The sequence below is a fragment of the Garra rufa genome, chromosome 7, assembly GCF_049309525.1.
Source record: "Garra rufa chromosome 7, GarRuf1.0, whole genome shotgun sequence".
In the NCBI taxonomy this organism is placed as follows: domain Eukaryota; kingdom Metazoa; phylum Chordata; class Actinopteri; order Cypriniformes; family Cyprinidae; genus Garra; species Garra rufa.
This window is the reverse complement of record NC_133367.1, coordinates 12,481,915-12,507,139: the sequence shown is the minus strand read 5'-3', so window position 1 is coordinate 12,507,139 and position 25,225 is coordinate 12,481,915. Positions and strand designations below refer to the sequence as shown.

General features: G+C 37.8%; 1 protein-coding gene across 1 annotated transcript; it reads right to left on the bottom strand.

Moving 5' to 3' along the window:
• Window positions 1-17,116: 17,116 nt before the first annotated feature.
• Window positions 17,117-24,517, bottom strand: LOC141337930 (GTPase IMAP family member 8-like). The gene is made up of 3 exons (XM_073843506.1): window positions 24,508-24,517; window positions 22,281-22,958; window positions 17,117-18,855 (listed from the first exon to the last, which is right to left on the bottom strand). The coding sequence occupies exons 1-3, from the start codon at window positions 24,515-24,517 to the stop codon at window positions 17,117-17,119; spliced, it is 2,427 nt and encodes an 808-aa protein (XP_073699607.1).
• Between the last annotated feature and the right edge of the window lie 708 nt (window positions 24,518-25,225).

Sequence of the window (25,225 nt, the reverse complement as noted above, 5' to 3'; positions counted from 1 at the left end):
TGCTCGTTTGGCCAATGCATTGTTGACACTGAATTTGGCAAAATGTGAATTTGCTAAAGCCACAGTCACATATCTTGGAAAACAAGTAGGTCAAGGGAAAGTGAAACCAGTTAACGCAAAGATAATTGCCATCACAGAGTTGCTCCGACCCTCTAATCGCCGTGAATTACGCAGCTTCTTAGGAATGACGGGCTATTATCGTGGATTCTGTCGTAACTTGGCAACACTGGTGGCGCCATTGACAGATCTTTTAAAATCAGGTCGAAAGTTTGTCTGGTCACCAGAATGTGAACATGCTTTTAACGGGGCAAAAGATCTTCTGTGCAAAGCTCCGATTTTGGCCGCGCCAGACTTTTCTAAAGCCTTTTTGCTTGAGGTGGATGCAAGCGGAGTCGCTGCAGGAGCTGTATTATTACAGAGATCAGAAACTAATCTTGAGTTACCAGTCTGTTACTTTTCAAAAAAATTCAGTGATGCTCAACGTCGATACAGTACAGTGGAAAAAGAGGCTCTAGCTTTATTGTTAGCCTTGCGACACTTTGATGTTTATTTAAGTGCTAACCCTTTTCCTGTAAAAGTATATACAGACCATAACCCGTTGGTATTCTTGTCCCGTATGCAAAATCTGAATCAACGTTTAATGCGCTGGTCCCTAGTCATTCAAGAATATAATCTTGAGATCGTTCACAAACGTGGCTCGGAGATGGTACTCTCTGATGCGCTGTCTAGAGCAGTTGGTCCTGAAAAGTTGTAAATAGACGAGACGAAATAAATTTGTCTCTTTCTTTGGTGGGGAGAAATGTTACGTTATGTTTAATTTAATGATTTAAATGAATGATGTTATTTCCGTTGTGATTGTGCATGTGGTTTTGTTGTTGTTGTGGTTCTTTTTTCCTCCTCTCTCTCTCTCTCTCTCTCTTAGCGGCGCTTGTTAGAGCGCGTACAGGTGCACGGAATTACGATGACGTCAGAGGTGGCATGGCGGCGTTGATTTAAGCCTGTTTGGATGTTTCCTCTACGAGCTCTCCTCTCTCCCGACTTCGGGGTTTACTTTAAGTTTCTCCTAAAGCCTTGTTGTATCATCGACGCTATTCGAAACCTTACTTGTGTTAATAATGTGAAACCAATTGAATCACCTGTGTAACAAAAGGAGACGTAGGATGTAGGGAGGTGGGTGCCTTTTTGTTTTCTCCTCCGTTTTCTCCTGTTTTGAGGTTAGTAGGGAGGTAAGACTATGTTGTTTATTTAATCTTTTAATTTGAGAAGGAAAGAGGTGTAATGCGGTAGATAGCTTGAGTTTTGTTTATTATTTTGGCTTTTCCCCCTCCTGAAGTTTTCAGCTTATTTTGTTTGTTTTTTTTGTCTCCTAAGTTTCTGTAACTAATAAATACTCTTCTTATTATATCTCTTGGTTTCGATGGCTTATTCTATAATTTAAATTAATGAAGCGGGAGATGAGACTCCGGGCACCTTACTAAATGCGGGGTTAAGGTGCTCTATGATTGCAATAAATCCCCGGGTGTTTAGTTAAATTGTGCGGGGTCGAAGATTAGTTGTGGTGGTGCAGCTTTTGTCGGACCTCGTAACAGTGACGTATGAACAAGCACAAATGAGATTTCAGCTATGACAAGTTTTATGGTACTTTTAGGCTGGGCATATTTTTTCAGCTGTTTTCAATGGAAGCGTGTTATTTTTTTTTTTTAGACTAGCTTGACAAGGCCCTGCCATTTTGACACAATCAGCATTGTATAAAGCGCTATATAAATAAAGGTGACTTGACTATTGCTTCAATGGATACTCCATATGATAGCAACCACAGCATCTCAACTAAAGAAAAAGCTGCACCGCAAAAGTGCTCTCAAGCGCTCACAGCTATGCATCTTCAGCTGGGCTAAAATCACTTTGGTGGACACGTGGCCTTAAGATGGCTATCGTCATTTTTGGAGAATGAGTGTGAAAAGCATTGTCCACCTTCATTTTATGAAAAAAGATCATCCTTTATTAAAAACAAATAAATTCAGTTTACTGCATTATTTTTCTATATGTGTCACGCATAGTGTCCACAGATGAAGACGACAATGAAGGTCTAAAAAAAAAGTCTCTTTTAAATGATATTCAACAATAGACCCAACAAAGTATTAGGAAACATATAACTGATGCATTAACGAGAATGGACAACCTGAACTTGAAAGATAGCAGCTTAAGTACTAAGCTAAGGGAAATAATGATAAACACCTGTGAAAGCTAATGTGTAATCATGACAACAGAAAGAGAGCGGGAAAGCAGAACAGGAAATAAACCAAATTTAAACCAAGGGAAAACAGGAACCAAAACAGAAACATGCACATGACAATATGAATATAACTTCAGTATGTTCTTTTGGAATTAATAATTTTTATTTATTTATTTTTTTTTTATTTTTTTTAGGCTTTGGCTTACAGAGAAAAAAAAATAAAAATGAATGAATAAGGGAATTTATACTTATTATATGATGCCTAAAATTTTCTCACAAAACATAAGGATAATGTGGACTTTCTGTTACATAAAAATAGAGCTGATTTTACTATTTAGAAAGGGAATTATTTCTCCTGTAAGCGTATTATTTTTTTGTCATCAAACAGTTTGAAAAACCACTGATCTACAACATGTTCTGTATCTCTCTCACAGACAATGAGACATTTTAAAACTAGCTTTATTTAGTTTATCAAAAAAAAAAAGACCTAAAAGACTTATCAATACAACAGTTTTGGGAAAGCCACACATATGCAAGTAATTTACATGCACAGTTTTTTTAACATTATGAATTCTATTATAAATTATAAAATCAAATCTCAACGTATTGGGACACAATTATTATCATTTTTGGGTACACTATACTTTAGGGTTACAACACAATATTACAACACATACATTTTTGACATCTTAATATTACTGCCAATGATTTAATTTACTTACTGTCAGGACGAACAAGATCTGGACTATGTCTACCTGCTGCTCCTGGAGAAAGAAATCGCACACATACAGAGAAAGAGATGACTTCAGTGAAGTCACTTCACAATGTTTGCAATTACTAATTTAACTGTGTAAAGAGCAGTGTGCTGATGATACACACATCAGCATTAATTGGTTCTTATCTACTGTATCAAAATGACACTTTAATTCATACTTACTGCAATTATCTATAGCCTAAATATGAATTAACAGGCTATTGTCCCAAATCAACAAGAATAAATGGAAAGAATCGCAGATTAATAAAAGAAACCTCAGGCAGAAGTGTAATTTCTTCCTGGTGTTCAATTACACGATTAAAGATAAATGTAAGAGCCCAGTGAAATATCATTCAATAAACTAAACGAGTAAACAACTGTCTTCTGTTGGCTAATATTTCATAAATCCTAAATCGAGGAAACGTGGCTGTTTATATTTTTATTTAATTTGATTCTTACCTGACGCCATTTTAACAGCAAAACTAGTCAAAATAGAAAGAAAAACACTGATAGACGAGAGCTGACTTGCGGACTTTACTGAAATGAAACTTGCTGCGGCCATTTACCTCTTTAATACGGAAGATGCGGTTTCTGTAATGGTTCCCATGAATAATAAGTTTTTGTGTCAAAATAAGGTTTTGTGTCTTCGCTTAATTCATCCAGAGGGTGGCGCTATAATGTTGCATAATAGGATCGAAGTACACGAACGTTTTGTATACAATCTGTGAAAGCATTTCCATGTCAAATAATTATATTTTACATTATGTTTTGACAAGCACCGACACACTTAAAGGGATAGTTCACCCAATAATTAAAGTTTTGGTCATCATTTACTCACCCTCATGTTGTTTCAAACCTGTATTAGTTTCTCTCTTCTGCTGAACACAAAAGACTTTTGTAATTTCAAACTTAAATTTCATTCACAAATCACTGATTTACACACACCTGTCTATAATGATGCAAACACCATCACCATTGCAACACTTGGCATAACTGAAATGTAACAGACATCAAACAATATTTTTACATTCTTGTTTGGGTATGAATAAATATGGTAATAAATAAGACAATACATTTTTTGGCTATTTTTTGATGTATGTTTGCATATTAGCCATTTTAAAAATTCAGGTTGTAACAAATATCATAGAGTATTTGGAGGAGTTCCCTTATGTCCTGCAGCTTTGGGACAAAATCAAGCCTTCATTATTGTGGGAGAAATTACACTGAAGCAAAACGGTTGTTTAGAAACAATTGATACATGCTTTCAATTACTATACATTTTAGCCATTGGGAATACCAAGCCTGCTGTCTTTCAATACTACTTCAGCTCCATTAATTTAATGTCACCAATTTACAAAGTTTACAATTGCATTGACAAACAAGAAACATAAATCGAAGTAACCTAATGCGATAAGGAAAAAAATAACACAATTACAACTAATAACTTATTTTAAGCAACTTTAATTTTAATGGAAATAAAGCATTTTCAATATATTTGTACACGGTACATCATTATTCACATAATTATAATACTACCAGAAAGGTTAAAGCAACATTTTTACATTTACAGTTTATTTTACATGAACCCACCACTGGGTTATCTGTTGGGTCATTTTTAACCCAACTGTTTTAACCCTTGTGCAACCTTATGGCCATTTTTGTTTTGTTTAATTTAGTTTTGTGTTAAAGCTTACTGCAAACATTTTGCCTCAGGTGTGTATTATTTATTAAATTTTAATATTTCACCCTCATTGCCTTTAATAAATCTATTTTACACTAGGTACAAAAAAATTGTTCCTCTCAGGACCTTTTGGACAAAAATGTGCTCAATGAAATCCAATAAAACTGTGATTTTTAATGCTAGGGCCATTTAACTATAAAATGATGCATAATTTTAATAGACTTTTATTCTGTTAGCAAGGCTAACATTTTGACTACTTTTTTTACTAGATGGTGCCATTTCTTTCAAGTTTGGCATATAACTATATCTTATCAACTATATCTTACTTAAATTACGTGAAAAAGGGAGATCTGTTGCCTGCAATATGCAAGATGATGGCCAACAAAGGCCAAAGTTTAAACATTTTCTTTGAGTTCATTTAGTATAGTTCAGCATCTCAGCAACATTTTGCACAGAGAAACTGATGTGAGACTTGAATGCTTCTGGGAGAAAGATGGACACACTTTTGAAAACAATGGGTCAAGAAAAAACTGTTTCTACGTACAAAATCTCTGGACTCGAAATAGCTGCATTAAAGGAAGACACTTACTGATGCATACAAGGTGGTCTTATTTGAAAGATGTGGATTTAACCCAAATAGATGCTGACATTGGGTTACTTATTGGGGTAAATGCTCCAAAAGCCTTGGAGCCATGGAGAGTAATTAGTGAGGGTAGTGGACCATAAGCTGTAAAGATGCTCCTTGGTTGGATTATTAATGGTCCACTGAGTTTCAATGTGGATGGCGATTTATGGGATTCACCAACGGTTCAAGTTAATCAAATATCCATTGGTAACTTGGAAGAACTGTTAATTGAAACTGTAAAGAATGAAGAAAGTGAAATGTCTGTAAAAAAATAAAAAAGCAGTTTATGGATATAGTGTCTTCTTCTGCCACACTTAAAGATGACCATTACTATTTGAAATTGTTTTTAGTGATGCCAAAGTGAGCATGCCCAATAACAAGCACATAGCTCAGCAAAGAGCACAACACCTTCCAAAAGGTTTGAAAGAACTCATCATTTTACAAAGAATACAAAGGCTTTATGGATGAGGTGCTCGAAAAAGGACATGCAGAGATCGTACCTAAAATGAGCTAGAAGCAGAACTTGGGATGGTGTGGTATCTACCACACCATGGAGTCTATCACCCTCGTAAAGGGAAGTTACGTGTGGCATTTGATTGTGCAGCCACATTTGGTGGAATGTCTTTTGTGGAATGGCCCAGATCTGACTAACACACTCATAGGAATGTAACTTCGATTCCGTCATGGCCAAGTTGCTTTCATGTCAGATAAAGTATGTTCCATCAGGTAAGAGTGGCCAAAGAGGATGTCAACTTTCTTCGATTACTATGGTGGCCTAATGGAAATATCAACGTAGAGCTCACAGTGTACAGAATGCTTGTACACATCTTCGGAGGGATGTCATCCCCAAACTGTGCCACATTTGCTCTTTTAAAAAAAAATTACTGATGATAACCAAAGAGATTATCCAGCCAATGCTATAACCACAATCAGGCAAAATTTCTATGTTGAAGACAGCTTAAAATCTGTTGACACAGAAGAACAAGCAATGGCTCTATATCGACAACTAACAGAAATATGTGCCAAAGGGTTTTTTTTTTTAATCAATAAATGCATAAGCAATAACCGCACACTCTTATCTGCGATCCCTGAAGAGAACAGAGCTAAAGGCGTGAGTCAACTTGATCTCAGTAGAGACCAGCTGCCCATGAAAAGGGCCCTTGGTGTTTAGTGGAACATGTAAAGTAACATATTTAGCCTCAGCATTGAAATCAAACCCCATTCAGTGACAAGACGTGGCATACTATCCATTGTTAGTTCTCTTTATGATCCCTTAGGCTTTGTGGCCCCAGTCATCCTTCCCACCAAGCTAATTCTGCAGTAGCTATGCAAATGGAAGTTAGGATGGGATGAGACCATTCCACTGCACATGAGCCAAACTTGGCAGAGATGGCTGGATGATTTGATTCTGTTGAACTCTTATAGTGTGACAAATCTCAGTTTGCGGCATGTACATGAAAAGGTTGGTCACAGAGGAAGGAATCACATGTTGTCTACCCTACGCCGGCAATACTGGATACCAAATGCAGAAAGATCATCAAAGAGTGTATAGTTTGCAAGCGACTATTTCGAAGGCCAGGTGAGCAAAAAATGTCCGACCTTCCTGTCAGCAGAATCTCTGACAACCTTCCTTCTTTCACCTATACTGAAGCGGACTACTTTGGGCCAATCGAAGTTAAAAGAGGGCAGAACATTGTGAAGAGGTATGGTGTCATTTTACCTGTTGATCATGTAGAGCAGTCCATCTAGAGGTGAGCCATACTCTTGACACTAATTCTTGCATAAATGCAATTTGAAGATTCATATGTCGCAGAGGGCAAGTCAAAGTATTCAGATTGAATAATGAAACTAACTTTGTTAGTAGTAACCGTGAATTGAATCAAGCTTTAAAAGAACTGAATCAAAATAAAATCCAAAGCTGTCTTGCACAGGAAGGAATAAAGTGGACTTTTAACCTGCCTCACGGAGCACATCAAGGTGGAGTCTGGGAATGTTTGGTGCAGGAGGTCAAAAGGGTGCTCTGTTCAGTGGTAAGACAGCACGTATTGGACGGAGACTCTTTGCTTACCATGTTCTGAGGTGGAGGCAATCTTAAATGATCTTCCAATTAAACCATCTTCAGATGACCCAAATGATCTTGAAGCACTTACCCCAAACCACTTTTTTTAACTAAGATCCAATCCAGTTTTATCTCCAGGACTATAAAAAGGAGGATCTCTATATTCGTGGACGTTGGAGGCAGGTCCAATACATGGTGGACCTGTTTTGGAAAAGATGGACAAGAAAGTATCTTGTCTTAATGCAGAAGCGACAAAAGTGGAGTAAAACATGTCAAAACTTGAAGGTTGGGGATTTAGTGCTTGTAGTGGACGAAAATACTCCCAGAAGTTTGTGACGTGTAACAAAAGCAATGACAGACTCCAAAGGATTTGTACGACGTGTGTGCGTCAAGATAGAGTACTGAGAGAGATACGAACGCGATGTGTTTACTATGTTTACTGTGGTAAAGAGCTGAACGCAGTGTGATTACTGTGGTAAATAGACGAACGCAGTGTGCTTACTGTGGTAAATAGACGAACGCGGTGTGTTTACTGTGTTTACTGTGGTAAAGAGAAGAACGCGGTGTGTTTACTGAGGCATAGCTGATTGAACAAGAGCAAAAAAGTCATCGTTAACATAACTTACTCCGTCCTTATATTGAAATACATAAATGTGAGTGTTATAGTCTTTACTCATGTGCAGTTGCGGGCTGTAAACACGTTTGCAGGTATTGCGTTAAGGTTACATCTTAATCATTAACAGTCAGACACCGTTTTTAAACAATCTAGCGTTACAAAGCTAAGCTTTATACTGACCCTCGTTTATAAAGCAGTATGGTGAGAAATGATTCGTGTAAACATGAACCCATTTAGATAGACCAGCGGTCCCATTCCCTCAGTGCTGTCAGTTTTCACTCGGGGCGGGTCTATGCTAAAACACTGCTGTCTATCAGCTATCGCAGGAGCGGCCTCTGCCTCTTGTTACGCCATAACGACAGGTATCTGAGAACGGCTCGATATGAGAAGAGGCAAATTATTTTACTAAATTAAAAGAAAACTACTGGGCGGATCTTTGTCATTCTAGGGTGGTTGTGTACACACTCCCCCAACCATATTTCAGTTCAAACAGCTTGTAAAAGTGCATGTGGCACCGGATGACCCCTTTAAGTAAACCCATGTGGTAGAGAGAGTTAGTAGTAGGAACCAAGGCATCACTGCCTTGAGAGGATTCTGTATTTCTGTGTTTCTGAACATCGTGAACGTTGCACTTGAAGACACTTAGGCATTCCAAAAAGGCACTTGGGGCTGATCGCTAGTTTGGTGGATCTACTGCTGACTTTGTCCAGAGCAGCTGGTATCTATAAGGTCTCAGCACTGGTTGTCACAGAGCCTGTTCCGTTCCATGAGTCCTCTCTGGAACCTGCTCCAGTCCTGGAGCTCTCAGATTTTACTCCAGAGGCCCCTCCAATCCATGAGCCCTCAGAGTTCACTCCAGAATCCGCTCCAATCCAGGGACCACATTTATCAACAGCGTGTATGCACTTGTGTGTGTAATAAGTGCTTAAGAACAGTTTCACACAAAGTGTGAGATCTACCAACTTGTACTTATATATAGTACTTATATATATACACTCCTGAACAAAATCTTAAGACCGGGGGAAGCATTGCAAATTTTACGCATTTCGCGCTGGTGGATCATAACAGGGTTGTAAGTACTGCTTCAGAATGCCAAAAGAAGAAACAGGAGCAAGAGACAAAAAATAGAAAGTAGGCAATTTATTAAAAACGGCATTTAAACTCAAAAAGGCTGTTCATCAGCTGATCAAAAGTTTAAGACCATAGCCATAAAAAGGTAAAATCTGCACAAAAATATGGCTTTCATGTCATTGTTCTTCAGGCAGTCACACTGTCATGATCTCCTGATGGCAAAGGCAAAAAGGTTTTCTCTCTTTGAACGTGGCAGAATTGTTGAGCTGCACAAGCAAGGCCTCTCGCAGCTTGCCATCTCTTCCGAGGTTGGACGCAGTAAGACAGTCATTTTACACTTCTTAAAAGATCCTGAGAGTTATGGGACAAAAAAGTCAAGTGGTAGACCCAAAAAAATTCACCTGCACAGAGCCGCAGGATCCGACGGGTTGTCCGTGAAGACACAGGTCGATCCTTGACCCAAATTAAGGCCCTTACTGATGCTGACTGCAGCCCAATAACCATAAGACGTCATCTGCGAGAGAAGGGCTTCAAGAACAAAAACGTCTTCAAAGGCCACTTCTCCTCCAACGCCACAAACTTGCCCGTTTGGAATTTGCAAGGGATCACCAAACATGGGACATTGAAAGATTGAAGAAAGTTTTATTCTCTGATGAGAAAAATTTTTATCTGGATGGTCCTGAAGGCTTCCAACATTACTGGCATGACAAGGAGATCCCATCGGAGATGTTTTCTACGCGGCACAGTGGAGGATGCTCCATCATGATCTGGGATGCTTTTCCTTCAATGGGAAAATGGAGCTTCAGGTTGTGCAGGGGCGTCAAACGGCAGCTGGCTATGTGGATCTGTTGCAGAGGGCATCCCTCTTGCCTGAGGGTCCCCGTCTGTGGGGTAATGACGTGGATGTCCTTCGTGAAGCCATCTTCACCACATGGATCAACGTTCCCAGCAGCCTCCAGAAAACAGTAAGATCAAGCATGCCGAAGCGAGTGTTTGAAGTGATCAACAAGAACGGTGGGGCTACTCACTACTGAGTCCTTTTTGACACTTTTAGTTCTTTGTGGGTTTATTTTTGGGCCATGGTCTTAAACTTTTGATCAACTGATGAACAGCCTGTTTGAGTTTAAATGCCATTTTCAATAAATTGCCTACTTTCTATTTTTTGTCTCTTGCTCCTGTTTCTTCTTTTGGCATTCTGAAGCAGTACTTACTACCCGGTTATGATCCACCAGCGCGAAATGCGAATACTTGCAATGTTTCCCCCGGTCTTAAGATTTTGTTCAGGAGTGTACTTATATATAAGTACTTATATTGTACTTTCATCTTGTATATTCATCTAAGCTTACAACATTCAACACGATTTTCGGACGGTACCGGTTCCTTCATCTGCTGTTTGGAATAGTCTCTGCGCAAGACGAGTTCCAAAGGAAAATAGACGAGACATTTGAGGGACTGTCCAGAGTAGCAGCTATAGTAGATGACATATTAGTGTATGGAGATACAAAGGAGGACCATGACAAAAACCTACGTGCAATGCTTCAAAGAATGAGAGAAAGAGGTGTCCGCCTGAACCCTGAAAAATGCACCATCTGCGTACCTGTAGTCAGATATATCGGACACATCCGAAACACTGAAGGTGAGGAATATCGCCGGAACCGCAAACACCTAATGGATATTAAGGGGCAAAAGATAACTGAGCCACAACGCCTGTTCCTGACCTTGCCGTGAATTCCCAAGAAACTGATCAAAACAGCATCACAACAGACTCAAATGCATACACACTGTACAATTATTATATTTGTTGTTTTACAAGATTAGTAACTTCTGGCATTTTGTTCTAATAGTTACTATAGTAAGAAGAGTATCGAGTACTCATCAGTATAAGCTATACACTTCAAAAGACTTCATAGAGTTAAGTTTGTTGTGTTAATGAGCCGAATATTATAATTTTAATTGTTATTTCAAATTTGGTTGGCTGTGTTGGATTTTTTTTTTATAGTATTCATGTGTTATAAAAAAAAAAGGGAGATGTAATGAATGGTATCATCGTTATATGTGAAACTGCATTACCCATAAAGCTGATGGTCAGAGGAAGTGACGGATATAGGATAATAAAGATCGTCAGGAAATACATGTACTGCATGGTGTTCCGGAGTTGTATTTAATCCTATAATATTTCACGATATAGTGAATCAGAAAGCACTACAGAACGGTTTCCCCATTACTGGTATAGGGCACAAGGGAACCGGTCGAATGACCTGATTAGGCTTGCCTACCAGCTGACATTCACAGCACAAACGACAATAATTTGCAACACTTGTTCGCAAGCCAGACCAGTAAAAATATTGAGACACACTTTGGAAAGTATTCTTAACTCCTAAATGACCACCCATTATATGATCATGAGCTAACTTTAAAACCGCCGTTTGCACTACAGAAGGTAATACAATCTGATACCTAGGGGCCAAATTAGCTTTTTCATTTGCCACCGAATTCCACTTGTGCATTAAAACGATGTTGTCCCAATAATAACCGACCCTGACTCCATCTAACTTACTTTTGTCAGATACTGCTACATCTACACTGGTTGATAACAAGGAGTCAGTTTTCTGAGCAGTCGCAAGTTCTGCCTGACCTAACCTAACTATCGGAACTTCAGCACCAGCATCATTATCCAGCTTAACCGCAGTGTCCACAGATAACGTAAATTCGGTAGGACTTGAACATACAAGAAATGAGTTGGACAAATCTACCAGATCTTCATATTTACGTGTCTGAGAACGTGTCACAACACAGACGGGAAACATGTCTGGATACTGCAGAGCCATTTTCGAATCAGACATTGGAATCGTAGTAACAATTGGGGAAGGAAAAACTTTGCCTCCCTCTAGATCAGGGATCACCACACTCGGTCCTGGAGGGCCGGTGTCCTACAGAGTTTAACTCCAACCCTAATCAAACACACCTGAACCAGCTAATCAAGGTCTTAATAGGTATACTTGAAACTTCCAGGCAGGTGTGTTGAGGCAAGTTGGAGCTAAACTCTGCAGGACACCAGCCCTCCAGGATCAAGTTTGATGACCCCTTCTCTAGATCATTGCCGAGGATGACATCAACATCATCCACCGGAAGTTTTTCACAAACCCCCACATTCACCATACTCGTAACCAAGTCCGTGTTCAAATACACAGAATGAATTGGTAGTTTAACACAACCCAATTCAATACCACAAACAAGAATGTCCATTCCAGTGTACGTCTCAGCCGAGAGTGGCAAAACTCCCTTCCTAATGAGGGACTGCCCCAAGTCAGTATCCCGAAGAAACTCCAACTTAGTTTCTAACTTTTTCTTCCCTCGGGAGAACTACTTTTTTTTTTTTTCACGCCTTACAATCAGCTATAAGATGGTCAGATTCAAAACAATAGAAGCAAGAACACTTTCTATCCGTAATTTTCTCTGGACTTTTGGAACACTTTTTGTCCGCGTCTCCGATTTTACTAGAGATTTATTTGGCACCGCTTTCACATTTGAATACGAACATGTTACAAAAATATTTTTATGAGTTAGCACATACTCATCAGCCATAACTACTGCGTCCGCCAAAGATGTAACCTTCTGCTCGTTCAGATGCACTACTAAACTTTTACTTTTATTCTTCAAGCAGAATTAATTCCTGCAGACGCAGCACACCGTTTTTCTAACATGGTTCTCTTGTCTCTGGCAAATTCGAGAAGTCTGTTTATCAGATTTACTATAACCTCGAAATTTCTGCCTAGGCCTCAGGCACAAGTTCATAAGCCCGGAGTATACCGCAGTTTTTACTAGGTCATAGTTCAGAGAATCCATCGCTGCACATCCATCACTCACTTCTTGAGCCTTACCGACTAGATTACTCTGCAACATACGTGCCCACATATCTCTCGGCCAGCTTAATTTTCTAGCTACATGCTCAAAAGCTGTGAAATAAGTGTGGACCTCCATTTCCCTAAACGGCGAGACTAATTGAATATATTGACTTGGATCAAATTGATTAGAGTTAACAGCACCAACAGATTGACCATTACGAGCACCCTCATCACGCTCTTCCTGCTTCGTAACATGGAGCAACTCAAGCTCTCTTAAATGCAGTAAACAATTTTTATGCTCTTGCTCTCTTTTAATTTTAACACAACCAATAAATCACTTTCCCATTCAAGGGAGACGGACTTTAACCCCTTAAGCTCTGCAGCTATTTGGGGGATTTCTGCCTGCATTTGGCCTACATAAATTCAAATGGTTCCCCTATACACATACAATGGAGGGAATTAAAAAAAATGGTTTCATTGTATAGAAAACCATTTAAACTACATATCAGTGTAATTCTTTATAAATAAAAAATAATATTATATAGGTTTCAAATATTACAATAAAAACTAAAAAAACATAGGCGCTTTTTGATTTTTTTTTTCAGAAGTTTTTTTTTTTAAAGTCTGTTATTCAGGATTTGGGTGTCTCAGCTATTTGCAAATTGTTTTGTTTGATTCCACTAGGTCTCAGGATATACCAGAAAAATTTTTTTTTTCATAAAACAGTTTCTAATTGGAAGTTATTGAATTATAACCGAAGGGAGTCGCATTGCCCCTTTTTCCCCCCTTTTCCCCCTAAAAGTGTCCTTCTGTTTCTTTGCAAAAACAGGTTTTATAAAGCACATTACCCCTTAGAATACTATTTTACTATGTACCATAGCACTTTTCATGATTATTGACTGAATTATGTTTCATTTTTATGTTTGCCTGTGTTGTTTTGGTGTCCTTTACGTTTCAAACTAATTATACGAATAAAACAAACCTGAATAGAAGCACTGTAATACTTATAGACGCGCTTATGAGCCGCGGATCCTCTGCTCTCCATGGAAACGGACCGTTATCTATTCCTTTAGCGTCTATTTTGGCTAATGGCGACCGCTTTATTCGTCTAAGACACATATCTACGGTGTGAGAGTCCAAAAACTACATATCCCAAAAGCCCCTGCACCGTCGAAGCATCTTTTGTGACCCGGAACCTCTCCATGGCTCTGCTTCTTCTGCGCGTCTGGAGAGGCAGAGCTGTCATCGTTCACACCTCTATTCAGCACTGCAGGCGGCCGGAGAGTGTAATCTGATCTACTGAAGAGCTCTGAACGCAGCCGTGAACACACACACACCTGTTTGAGCGGTTTTGAGCGCGTTTGAAAAGCCGCGCCCATGCTTCAAGGAGCGTGTCTGGCAAAACAACGGATTTCTCAGCAATGGTCTGACAGACTGCACCAGTTTTCGTTAAAAATCTTTGTTTGTGTTCTGCTGAGGAAACAAAGTCACCTACATCTTGGATGCACTGGGGGTAAGCAAATAAACATCAAATTTTCATTTTTGGGTGAACTATCCCTTTAAAACAAGCAAGGTTTCGAATAGCGTCGAAGGTACATGGCTTGAAAACTTAAAGCAAACCACGAAGACAGGAGAGAGAAGAGCTAGTAGAGGAAACTTACAAACATGTAAATCAACTCCCCCCGAAACGCCACCATGCCACCTCTGACGTCACCGTAACTCTGTGCACCTGTACACGCTCTAACAAGCGTCGCTAGTAGAGAAAGAGAGAGAGAACCACAACAACAACAAAAACATCAGAGCACATGTTGGACATGGATGGAATTTAAATTTTCATCAACAACAAATGAAGAAAAATCAAAGAAAATATTGCTTGATCAGTTAATATATTTATTCCACGTCATTTCCACCACATGCTGTACCTTCAAGGAGAAAAAAATTATTAAAAAGCTAAAATTTTAAGTTAAATAAGACTATTTTACATACACATAATTCAAAACCAATCAGTGAATGTCAAAAATGACATTTCCACCACAGTCATTTCCACCACACTGCCCTCTGTGGTGAAATGACATTTATGGTTACAAAGTACAATTGATATGTCTTGCGAGAGTAGATTTGCATGACTGCAAATATTTCAATCCAGAAACAGTCAAGTTCCAGAATTGGGACGAAGCTTCCCTACATTTACATTAATTTCTTCTCATTTCCACCACCACATGCATTTTTACAAATATTAAAAAGGTTCTCATCACACATTAAAAAATATATACACAATTTATGAGATCATGCTCTACTTAATAGAAAAATTAAATCTGTTTTCTTCTTCCTCCTCTTAATCTTCCAAAATCTAATATAGCTCATAGAACTGCTTGTAGGAATGTTTTGAAATTTGGCACAGCGATAAAGGACAATCTCATTATTAACCACAGCAAATTTGGAGTCTCTAACTCAAAGTTAAGTGCCACCAATGGGCCAAATTTGGCCTAGAAGCCCGGGTCTAGAAGCAAAATAAAATTTCCCTCTGATTTCTCACACTGTAGTAAAAAAAAAAAAAAAAAAAACCTGTAAAATTTACAGTGAATAACTGGCAGCTGTGGTTGCCAATTTTTTTCTGTAAAAAAAATACAGTAGCAATGTTTTATGGATTTCACTTAAATTTACAGGTAAATACTATAATTTCATTAACTGATATAATGGTAATGTACCAACCTTTTGAAGTACTGAAATCTGTTTAGTACCTTTGTAATACACTGATAACCACCAAATGCAGGTGGTGATGACAACATCACATGATGAACCAAAGCCCATCACAAGGAGGTTTTTAATAATAACATACAGTATATAGAAACTGTGTCATTCACACAAACACTAAATACCATCATGGTAACAAATAAAACTGAAATAATGTGAAAAACATTAATTTAATAACATCAGATGTAACATACAAGCCTAATGTACAAAACTGCCAAGAAAAAAATAAAAAGAAGTTATTTCAACAACAACAAAAAAAAATTAAACACAGGGAATTCTGGGAATGTCAATTTATGGTTATTCACCGTAAATTTTATGTTCTTTTTCACTTCCAAAAAAAATGCTATACTACCGTAAAATTACATGCAATGTCCAAAACAGTGTTTCACCATATATAGAAGGGGAACTAACCGTTAACCATTTCACAGTTTTTACCGTAGCATTTTTACAGGTTTTTTTTACCGTTAAATTCACGGTCATTAATGCTGAGTCGAATGCATACCACAATTTTGAATGGAAAAGAATCTACTTTTTCAAAGTCGTCCTAAATGGTTTGTTCGATTTTCAACAAAATTGGTTCAGACCAGATATTGCTGGCAAAAGTTCAACAAAGATTAACAATAGACCAAACAGTTCTTGTAAAGTGTGTTAATGAATTTGATAGAGTTTACACAAAAAATGGACATGAGGCAGTATCTCTGCAATGATTTAGCAGATTATATCCAACCTTGGTGAATGTTATAACAAGCATGAACTGAAGGCACCTGAGTAGTTTCATCAAGCTGCTCAAAAGTTATATTTTTGTTTAAAAGTTTGAAAAGTTTAGATGCTTTAGATTAAGATTAGAGATAAGAAGATAAGAACACCAGTTGTTTGAAACGGCTTTGGCCGCTACAATGAACGAGTTAGACTTGGCTTTTCATATAAAAGAGGAACAGAAAACCGAAAACTCGAATCGTTCCTTTGCAAGAAGGACGTTTTTGCTGTTTTGCCGACTGGATACGGCAAGAGTTTAATCTATCAGTTCACGAGTTCAGGCTTACATATAATAGTTCGGCAGTTTTCATTGCTCGATGCCAGACCCTAAATCTTAATAGATTAGGGTCTGGATTTTTTCCAGGCTACAGCTATATTGTATTTTTAATACTTTTTTTTTTCTTTCAGGAAAATAAACATTTTCTATTCAAATGTAAATTATTTAATAACAACACTATTTGGTAAACCAAATTTTTACATTGGCTTAACATAATATTTCTGATTTGGCCAGAATTAACAGACTGTTGATACAACTGCTAAAATTTCACAGAAATTTCATTAGGCCAATAAAAATTTTATATGTAACCAGTCACTGGAAAATTTTGATTTTGGGGAGGTCAGAAATTATTTACGGCAAAGGAATTCATTTTTGTAATGTCTTTTGTTTGATCTGAAGTTCTTCCCTCTCTCGCGGTCTGCTTTCTCTCTCTTGTTTATGTTTCTCAATATTCATCCCATGTTTCCTTTTCTATCTTTTTTCTTCTCTCCTCCTCTTCATCTCTTCTTTGTCTTTCCTGTTGTTTCTGTCTTTCCCATTCCTCTCGTTCTGTTTGTATCTCAGTTTTATACCGTTCTTCTCTCTCTCTATATTCCTCTTCTCTTCTCTTTCTCTCTTGATCACGAGTCTGTCTTTCTTCCTCAATCATCATCTTCATTCTCTCTCTCTCTTGTTTAAGTCTCTGATTATATTCATCCCACATCGCCTGTTCTTTCTTTGTTCTTCTATCCTCCTCTTCTTCTTTTCGTTGTCTTTCCTCTAGTTTCTGTTTCTCCCATTCCTCTCGTTCTCTCTTCAGCTCCTCTCGTATCTTTCTCTCTTGATCCTCTATGTCTTTGATGTCTTTTTTATATTGTTCTTCTCTTTCAGTATGATTCTGTCTTTCTTCCTCCATCATCGTCTTCATTCTTTCTCTCTCTTCTTCGAGTTTAAACTGAAGATCTTCTTTCTCTCTCTGTCTTCTTTCTCTCTCTCGTTTAAGTTTCTCATAATACTCATCCCATGTTTCCTGCTCTACTTTTCTCCTTCTCTCCTCTTCATCTCTTTTTTGTCTTGCTTCTTGTTTTTGTTTCTCCCATTCGTCTCGTTCTCTCTGTATTTCTGTCTTATATTCTTCTTCTCTCTCCCTAAATTCCTCTTCTCTTCTCTTTCTCTCTTTATCATGATTTTGTCTTTCTTCCTCTATCATCGTCTTCATTCTCTCTCTCTCTTGCTTAAGTCTCTTATTATGTTCATCCCAAATCGCCTGTTCTTTCTTTCTCCATTTCTCCTCCTCTTCTTCTCTTCTTTGTCTTTCCTGTTGTTTCTGTTTCTCCCATTCCTCTCGTTCTCTCTTCAGCTCCTCTCGTATCTTTCTCTCTTGTTCCTCTCTTTCTTTAATGTCACTTTTATATTGTTCTTGTCTTTCTCTAAATTCTTGTTCTAATATCTTTCTCTCTTTCTTATAATTTTGTCTTTCTTCCTCCATCATCTTTTTCTCTTCTTCATGTTTATTCATCAGTTCTTCTTTTTCTCTCTTCACTTGCTCCACTTTCTCCATCAGTATCTTCATCTGTTTTTCTTGTTTCTCTCTCTCCATCTCTCTGAACATCTTACATGAGTAGTAACTGTCTCCGTTTGCTTTCACCATGTTGTCTATCTTCTGCAGTAGATCAGTCACCTGTGTTCGGTCTTCAGTCTCTTTATTATTGAACACATGGAATCTGTTTCCACACACTTCAATCAGTTGATTCAGAGCAGATCCAGGCTTTCCCAGAAACTGTTCAATGGTTTTGTTCTTCAGATCATCTCCTCGGGTGAAGAGCACTATAGTGTATATTAATGATTTCTCACCAAATGTATCTTGAATGATCTTCACTGCTCTTTGTTCTTCTTGAGTGAATCGTCCCAGAGGAATCAGTAAGAGAAACACATGTGGTCCAGGCAGGATCATTGGGATGCAGTTTCTGATTTCTCTCTGGATCTCCTCATTAGTCAGATCAGTATCAAACAGTCCTGGAGTGTTGATCACAGTAATGTGTCTGCCGTTGATTTCATCTGTCTCTTTCTGACACACTTTAGCAACAGATGTTTGAGAAATATCTGATATGAACACTTCTCTTCCTAAGATGGTGTTTCCAGTTGAACTCTTCCCAGCTCCAGTTTTTCCCAGCAGCACAATCCTCAGATCATCTTCTCTTGAATCTAAAAACAACATTAAAATTCAAGTTAAAATGTTCAATTATCCAGATCATCAAAGATTATGTATAACTTCCTAAATGCAGTATTAAAGCAGCTTCAAAGGGCTCTAAACGATCCCAGCTGAGGAATAAGGGTCTTATAACAAAATGATCGGTCATTTTCTAAAACAATTTATAAAAAAGTATATACTTTTCAACCTCAAATGCTCTGTGTGAACTCCTTCAAAATTGCCCTACATCGCTGTTTTACCTTTTTTGTAAAGGCCGTTTGTCCTTTTTTTCATGTTCACTTTGTAAACACTGGGTCAGTACTTCTGCAGCAACGTAAAATGATTTAGAAGATTAAGGAGAAAATGAGATGGGAGTTTTTTGACATACCCTAACTGTCTTGACCAGGATTGCACAGAGTATGCATGCACTTGGCAGAGCTATGCTGCATTTTGGATGTTCAAACTTGCTGGCACCTTTGAAGTCCATTATATCATTTCTAAAAAATGTTTTTCTTAAAAACAATTTATAACGACTAAAAAATAAATAAAAACAAACATCTTAGATGACAATGGGGGGGGGGGGGGTTACATTGTCTGTAAATGTATCTTATCGGAAACAGAACACTAATTTTTGGTTTGTGGAACATTTTATTTTTCTAACATTCCCAGAAACAATATTTAGAGACAGTATATTCAATTATGGTACCAAATGCTCACTTTCTTAACAGCAAAATTATTATTTGTGCAAAAATGAGTCAGAATGTGTATGGGTTAATTTTGAGCTACAGCCCAAAAAGTGAAAAATTTAGATTTTGGTCGTATTTGAGGTTTTCACAAAAATTTGTTCCTTAAAGCCTTGCCTAGCAATCCCAATGCTCAAAATTGTCAAATTATCTTTATTTGTACATTTTCTGAGAGGAGTACATTGTTCTCTGATCACTGCTTGCACTGTCACTGACGGATATATGAATCCACCAATGCACAATCCTGACAAATACATATACACAGATTTACAGTATTTAAGTAGGCTATTCACACAAACATAATATGTTATATCTTAAATAGGGAACTGGTGGGGAAAAACATCTGATGTGTAGTAATATGTTAGATCTGTGCAGTACAGTAGGGATTACTACTGTATATAGGCTGTCTGTTTCATTAAAGTTAATCTAACAAAAAAAGAAAAGATTGCTGCTCCTGATTGAACTGCTTTTGTAATCTTAATAATCTTTTTTGTAATGAACACAGTGAAGTGAAGTTTGACCGTTGAGTATTTGCACTATTTTTTTTTTTTTGGTATATTTGTTCTACTGTTGTTGATGGGTTTTTTTCATCTGTTCTTATTTTTTTTAACAATATACTTTTCTATTTCATTGTAATAAGATAAAATAAAAAGGCTACATTGTGATTATTAATAATAATAATTAATATTGAGGAAGGAAGTGGATGAAACATCTAGGTTACATCTGTAACCCCCATTCCCTGAAGGAGGGAACAGAGACGTTATGTTGAGTACGCCCATCCCCTGAAAAACAAGGTCCCTCCTCAGGGGGTTCTACCAGGGAGGGGCTGTAGAGAGAAGCATGAGGTCGGCAAACCAGATTCATGTGAGAGGCGGCGACACTTCGTAGTAACACCGACCAAGAGTGTACCACGGTGCCATGCCCATCTCAGGATTCGGTTGTGTAGCCAGTGCTAAAGCGGTCTCATATGAAGCAAGCAGAGCAGCATGACCATGGCTGTGGCTGCCCCAGGAGCCTCTGGAAGATTTTGAGAGGGACTTCTGTCTTTTGCCTGAAGAATTTTAGGCAGTTCAGACACTGCCTTTATGTGCTCATTCATGAGGCATGCCATCATGTTGACCGAATTCAGCTCCATAACTAGAAAAGTGATGCTCTGCACAGGGGAGGGCTTGCTCTTCTCCCAGTCGACCCAAAGACCCAGATTGCACCATGTCTCTGTGCTCGCACAACAGATCTTGTGACATACGCATGAAAAAATACGCTTTGAGGTAAGCATTTTAAATGGTAGCCTGTATAGGGACCGATTCAAAATTTGAAGGTCCAGGATAGAGATAGGTCTTAACCTGCCGCTCTTCTTGGGTACGATGAAATAGGGGCTGTAGAAATCCCTATCTAAAACTTGATGGGCGAGTGCGGGTGCGGGCGAGTAGAGACTCGTGTGTGTGCGGGATGCGGGAAAATAAAATGATTCTATGCAAAGTGTAGACATTGTGAAAGATTAATTGTGCATAATCTCCATTGTGTTATAAGAGCTTTATGAGATCGCGTATGTACTGAGATGTCAGCTTTAAAGGAGCTTGTGTTGCATTCTGCCATGTATGCACGCATGCAGTAGCTCATGCTTGCTTTTCTGTTAAGAATAACAGTGTTTTGTGAAAGTTGATGCTTCGCCTATATAACAAATATTTTATCGGGAACGTTTATGCTGAGGTCTTGTGAAACTTACGAGATGTTACAGAACTGTTTCATGTAAATTCAATCGATGTACTGAAAAAATCGATATAGGTTACTTTTATGCTGGCTTTAGCGGGCGGGAACGGGACAAACATGAATGTCGCGGGGGGGAGCAGGAGGAGATAACATATATTTCTGCGGGAGCGGGCGGGCGTGGGACACAACCTTGCAGGAGCGGGCAGGTCTCTACGTCAGAGTGAATGACTGAGAGGGAACAATGCAATGTTGCTAGGTGATTTGCTTTTGAACCTTTAGAAAATTTCAACTTGATTTGTCTCAGAACCGGCTTTGCTGACTTTTTCGACTTCAAAACAGGTGTAACTCTGTCAATTTCTGTCCGAATCCAACAAATCATATATAACTTTGAAGATCTTTTAATGGAGAATGTAAAATAATGATAAATCATTTTTGAAAATTTGCTCATTTTGCTAGTGCAGGTAAATATCACATATTGTAAAATATGATTAGATTACTCTATCAACTGAAGGTTACCTTGCAGTAGTTGACTAACTTACTGTTTGGGTGCATTTGATCTCTATGTATGGATCAATGGCAACATACAGACTGTCTGTACTGACACCACGGCATTTTACAATTCACCCAAAACTGAAAATTATATAATCATTTACACATGTGAATGTTTTGTTCTGCTGAATACAAAAGTGGCTTTTTAGCAGAATGTCCAGGCTGTCTTTTTGCACAGCAAAAGTGGAATGATGATTTTACTATCCAGTTACAAAATAGACAATGTCTATCTCTTAATACCTCATTTAAAAATATCTAGATTTTCAAGCCTTTGAACCAAAACAAAACAGGCAAACAAAAGGAATCCTAGTGCAAGTCACACAGTAGTGTTTCCCATTCTCTCCCTGGCATTTCCTGTCTCTACTATTAAAGGACTCAAAAGCATTTCTTGCTTATATTCTTAGAGGTATTATCCTGAGAAAAAGACTTTGACAAACCTCTGTCACTTGCTGTTTTTGTGCTCTTTTTGAGATCAGATTCCTTCTTCTCTTTGTCGTCTCCTCTGACTGAACCTCCAGATCTGCTCAGATCTTCATCAGCTGATGATCCTTCACCTCCATCTTTATACATGTTACAGATGAGAAATTCGTCACCTTCTTTGAGTATCTCTTTTGTCCTTCTAAACAACTCAGAGTGCCATCCTGGGTTTACTATATCAAACTGAAGATGTCCTCCACACTCCTTTATTAAATCATTAATATTGTTATTCTTTGAAGTGAATATGTCTCCGCGTGTCTCTTCATCAGTAGTCAGCACTATAGTGTGTTTCATGGCCTGATAGCTGAAGAGGTTCAGCACATATTTTACTCTGTGTCTGTCATTATCATTGAAGTCCTTATACTGCAGTACAAGTATGAACACATGAGGTCCTGGAGCAGACCGAGACACACACTCTCTCACTCCCTGTGTGATCTGATCATTTGAGAGATGTGTCTGGAGCAGGAGAGTGTTGATGACTGAGATGTGTCTTCCCTCCACCTCTCCACTGATTCTCACACTAAGATGCTGTAAAGATGAAGTTTTTCTGTCAAACACTGCTGTACCCAGTATAGCGTTTCCCACTCGTCTGTTTTCTGATCCACTCTTTCCTAGCAGAACAATCCTCAGATCACTCACTGAAATAGAGCACAAACACAAACAATGCAATAAAACAGCACTGGACAATCATCACTGAAGAATCTCATATTAAAAATCCCACAGAATTACCAGATTTCACACAAGTAATGATAAAGCATCGAGTAACACATGTAAGAAACTTTAGGAACATTATAAAAGATGGACATTTTTTAATACTATAACGTTATCTGCAGAGATTTTTTTTTTCTTCATGCTCTAGGCTACTGTATCAAGAGTACTGTACTGTCTGGTGTCACTAATGTGATGTATGAATAAGCACAAATGAGATCTCAGCTATGATACGTTTTATGGTACTTTTAGGCTGGGCATATTTTTTCAGCTGTTTTCAATGGAAGCGTGTTCTTTTTTTATACTAGCTTGACAAAGCCCTGCCGTTTTGACACAATCAGCATTGTATAAAGCGCTATATAAATAAAGGTGATAAAGGCATCTTCAGCTGGGCTAAAATCACTTTGGTGGACACGTGGCCTTATGGTGGCTTTTCTCTTTTTTGGAGAATGAAGGTGAAAAGCATTATCCACCTTTATTTTATGAAATTCAGTTTACTGCATTATTTTTCTATATGTGTCACGCATAGTGTCCACAGATGAAGACGGCAATGAAGGTCTAAAAAAAAAGTCTCTTTTAAATGATATTCAACAATAGACCCAACAAAGTATTAGGAAACATATAACTGATGCATTAACGAGAATGGACAACCTGAACTTGAAAGATAGCAGCTTAAGTACTAAGCAAAGGGAAATAATGATAAACACCTGTGAAAGCTAATGTGTAATCATGACAACAGAAAGAGAGCGGGAAAGCAGAACAGGAAATAAACCAAATAAAGAGAAAACAGGAACCAAAACAGAAACATGCACATGACATGACTATAACTTAAGTATGAATTACACTTTTTTTTCATTATATTTTAGGCTTTGGCTTTACAGAGACGATAGAATAGCCAATTAAAATAAAATAGCCAAAAAAAAAAAAAAAAATTCTCACACAACATAAGTATTTAGTAAGTATACAGTTTTAGGAAAGCCACACATATGCAAGTAATTTACATTCACAGTTTTTTTAACATTATAAATTCTATTATAAATTATAAAATCAAATCTCAACGTACTGGGACACAATTATTTTCATTTTTGGGTAAACTATACTTTCACTGTTACATCACAATATTACAACACATACATTTTTGACATCTTAATATTACTGCCAATGATTTAATTTACTTACTGTTAGGACGAACAAGATCTGGACTATGTCTACCTGCTGCTGCTAGAGAAGAAAAACACACACATACAGAGAAAGACAACAGAAGTGTTAGCCATTATAAAGGATTTATAACCTCATGCAGAAGTGTAGTTTCTTCCTGGTGTTCAATTATACGATTAAAGATAAATGTAAGAGCCCAGTGAAATATCATTCAACAAAATAAACAACTAAACAACTGTCTTTTGTTGGCTAATATTTCATAAATAAATAATAAATCGAGGAAACGTTGCTGTATATATATTTATTTAATTTGATTCTTACCTGACGCCATTTTAACAGCAAAACTAATCGAAATAGAAAGAAAAACACTGATAGACGAGAGCTGACTTGCGGCCTGACTTCTTTTTTTTAAATTGAAATGAAACTTGGCCATATACTTCTTTAAACCAGAAGTAAAATACGGAAGATGCTGTTTCTGTAATGGTTCCCATGAATTGAATAAGCAGATACAAACTCATAGAAATAATTTTGTTTTTAAATATACAAATGATTTAGATGGAATTTTTAGGTCGCAGCTCTATCTTACGATTAACCTCAGTATGTTTTGACAATAATTGCTGAACCAACGCAGACGCACTTTTGGCGGAGGTTTTGTGTCCTTGCGTAATTCATCCAGAGGGTGTCGCTATAATGTTTCATAATAGGACCGAAGTACACGAATGTGTTGTTTACAGTCTGTGAAGGCAATTTCATGTCAAATGATTATATTTTACATTATGTACTGACAAGCGCCACACGCACACTTAAAGGGATAGTTCACCCAAAAAATGAAAGTTCTGTCATCATTTACTCACCCTCATGTTGTTCCAAACCTGCATGAGTTTCTCTCTTCTGCTGAACACGAAAGACGATTTTATTTTCGAAATTCACAAATCATTGATTCACTCACATTAACACCCCACATCTGTCTATAATGATGCAAACACCATCACTATTGCAACACTTGACACAACTGAAATATAACAGACATCAAACAATA

Excerpts from the sequence above, each read along its gene's own strand:
- LOC141337930 (XM_073843506.1), bottom strand. Across the intron at positions 18,856-22,280 it reads AAAAACAGCAAGTGACAGAG|ATTCAAGAGAAGATGATCTG; the intron begins GTTTGTCAAAGT and ends TGTTGTTTTTAG.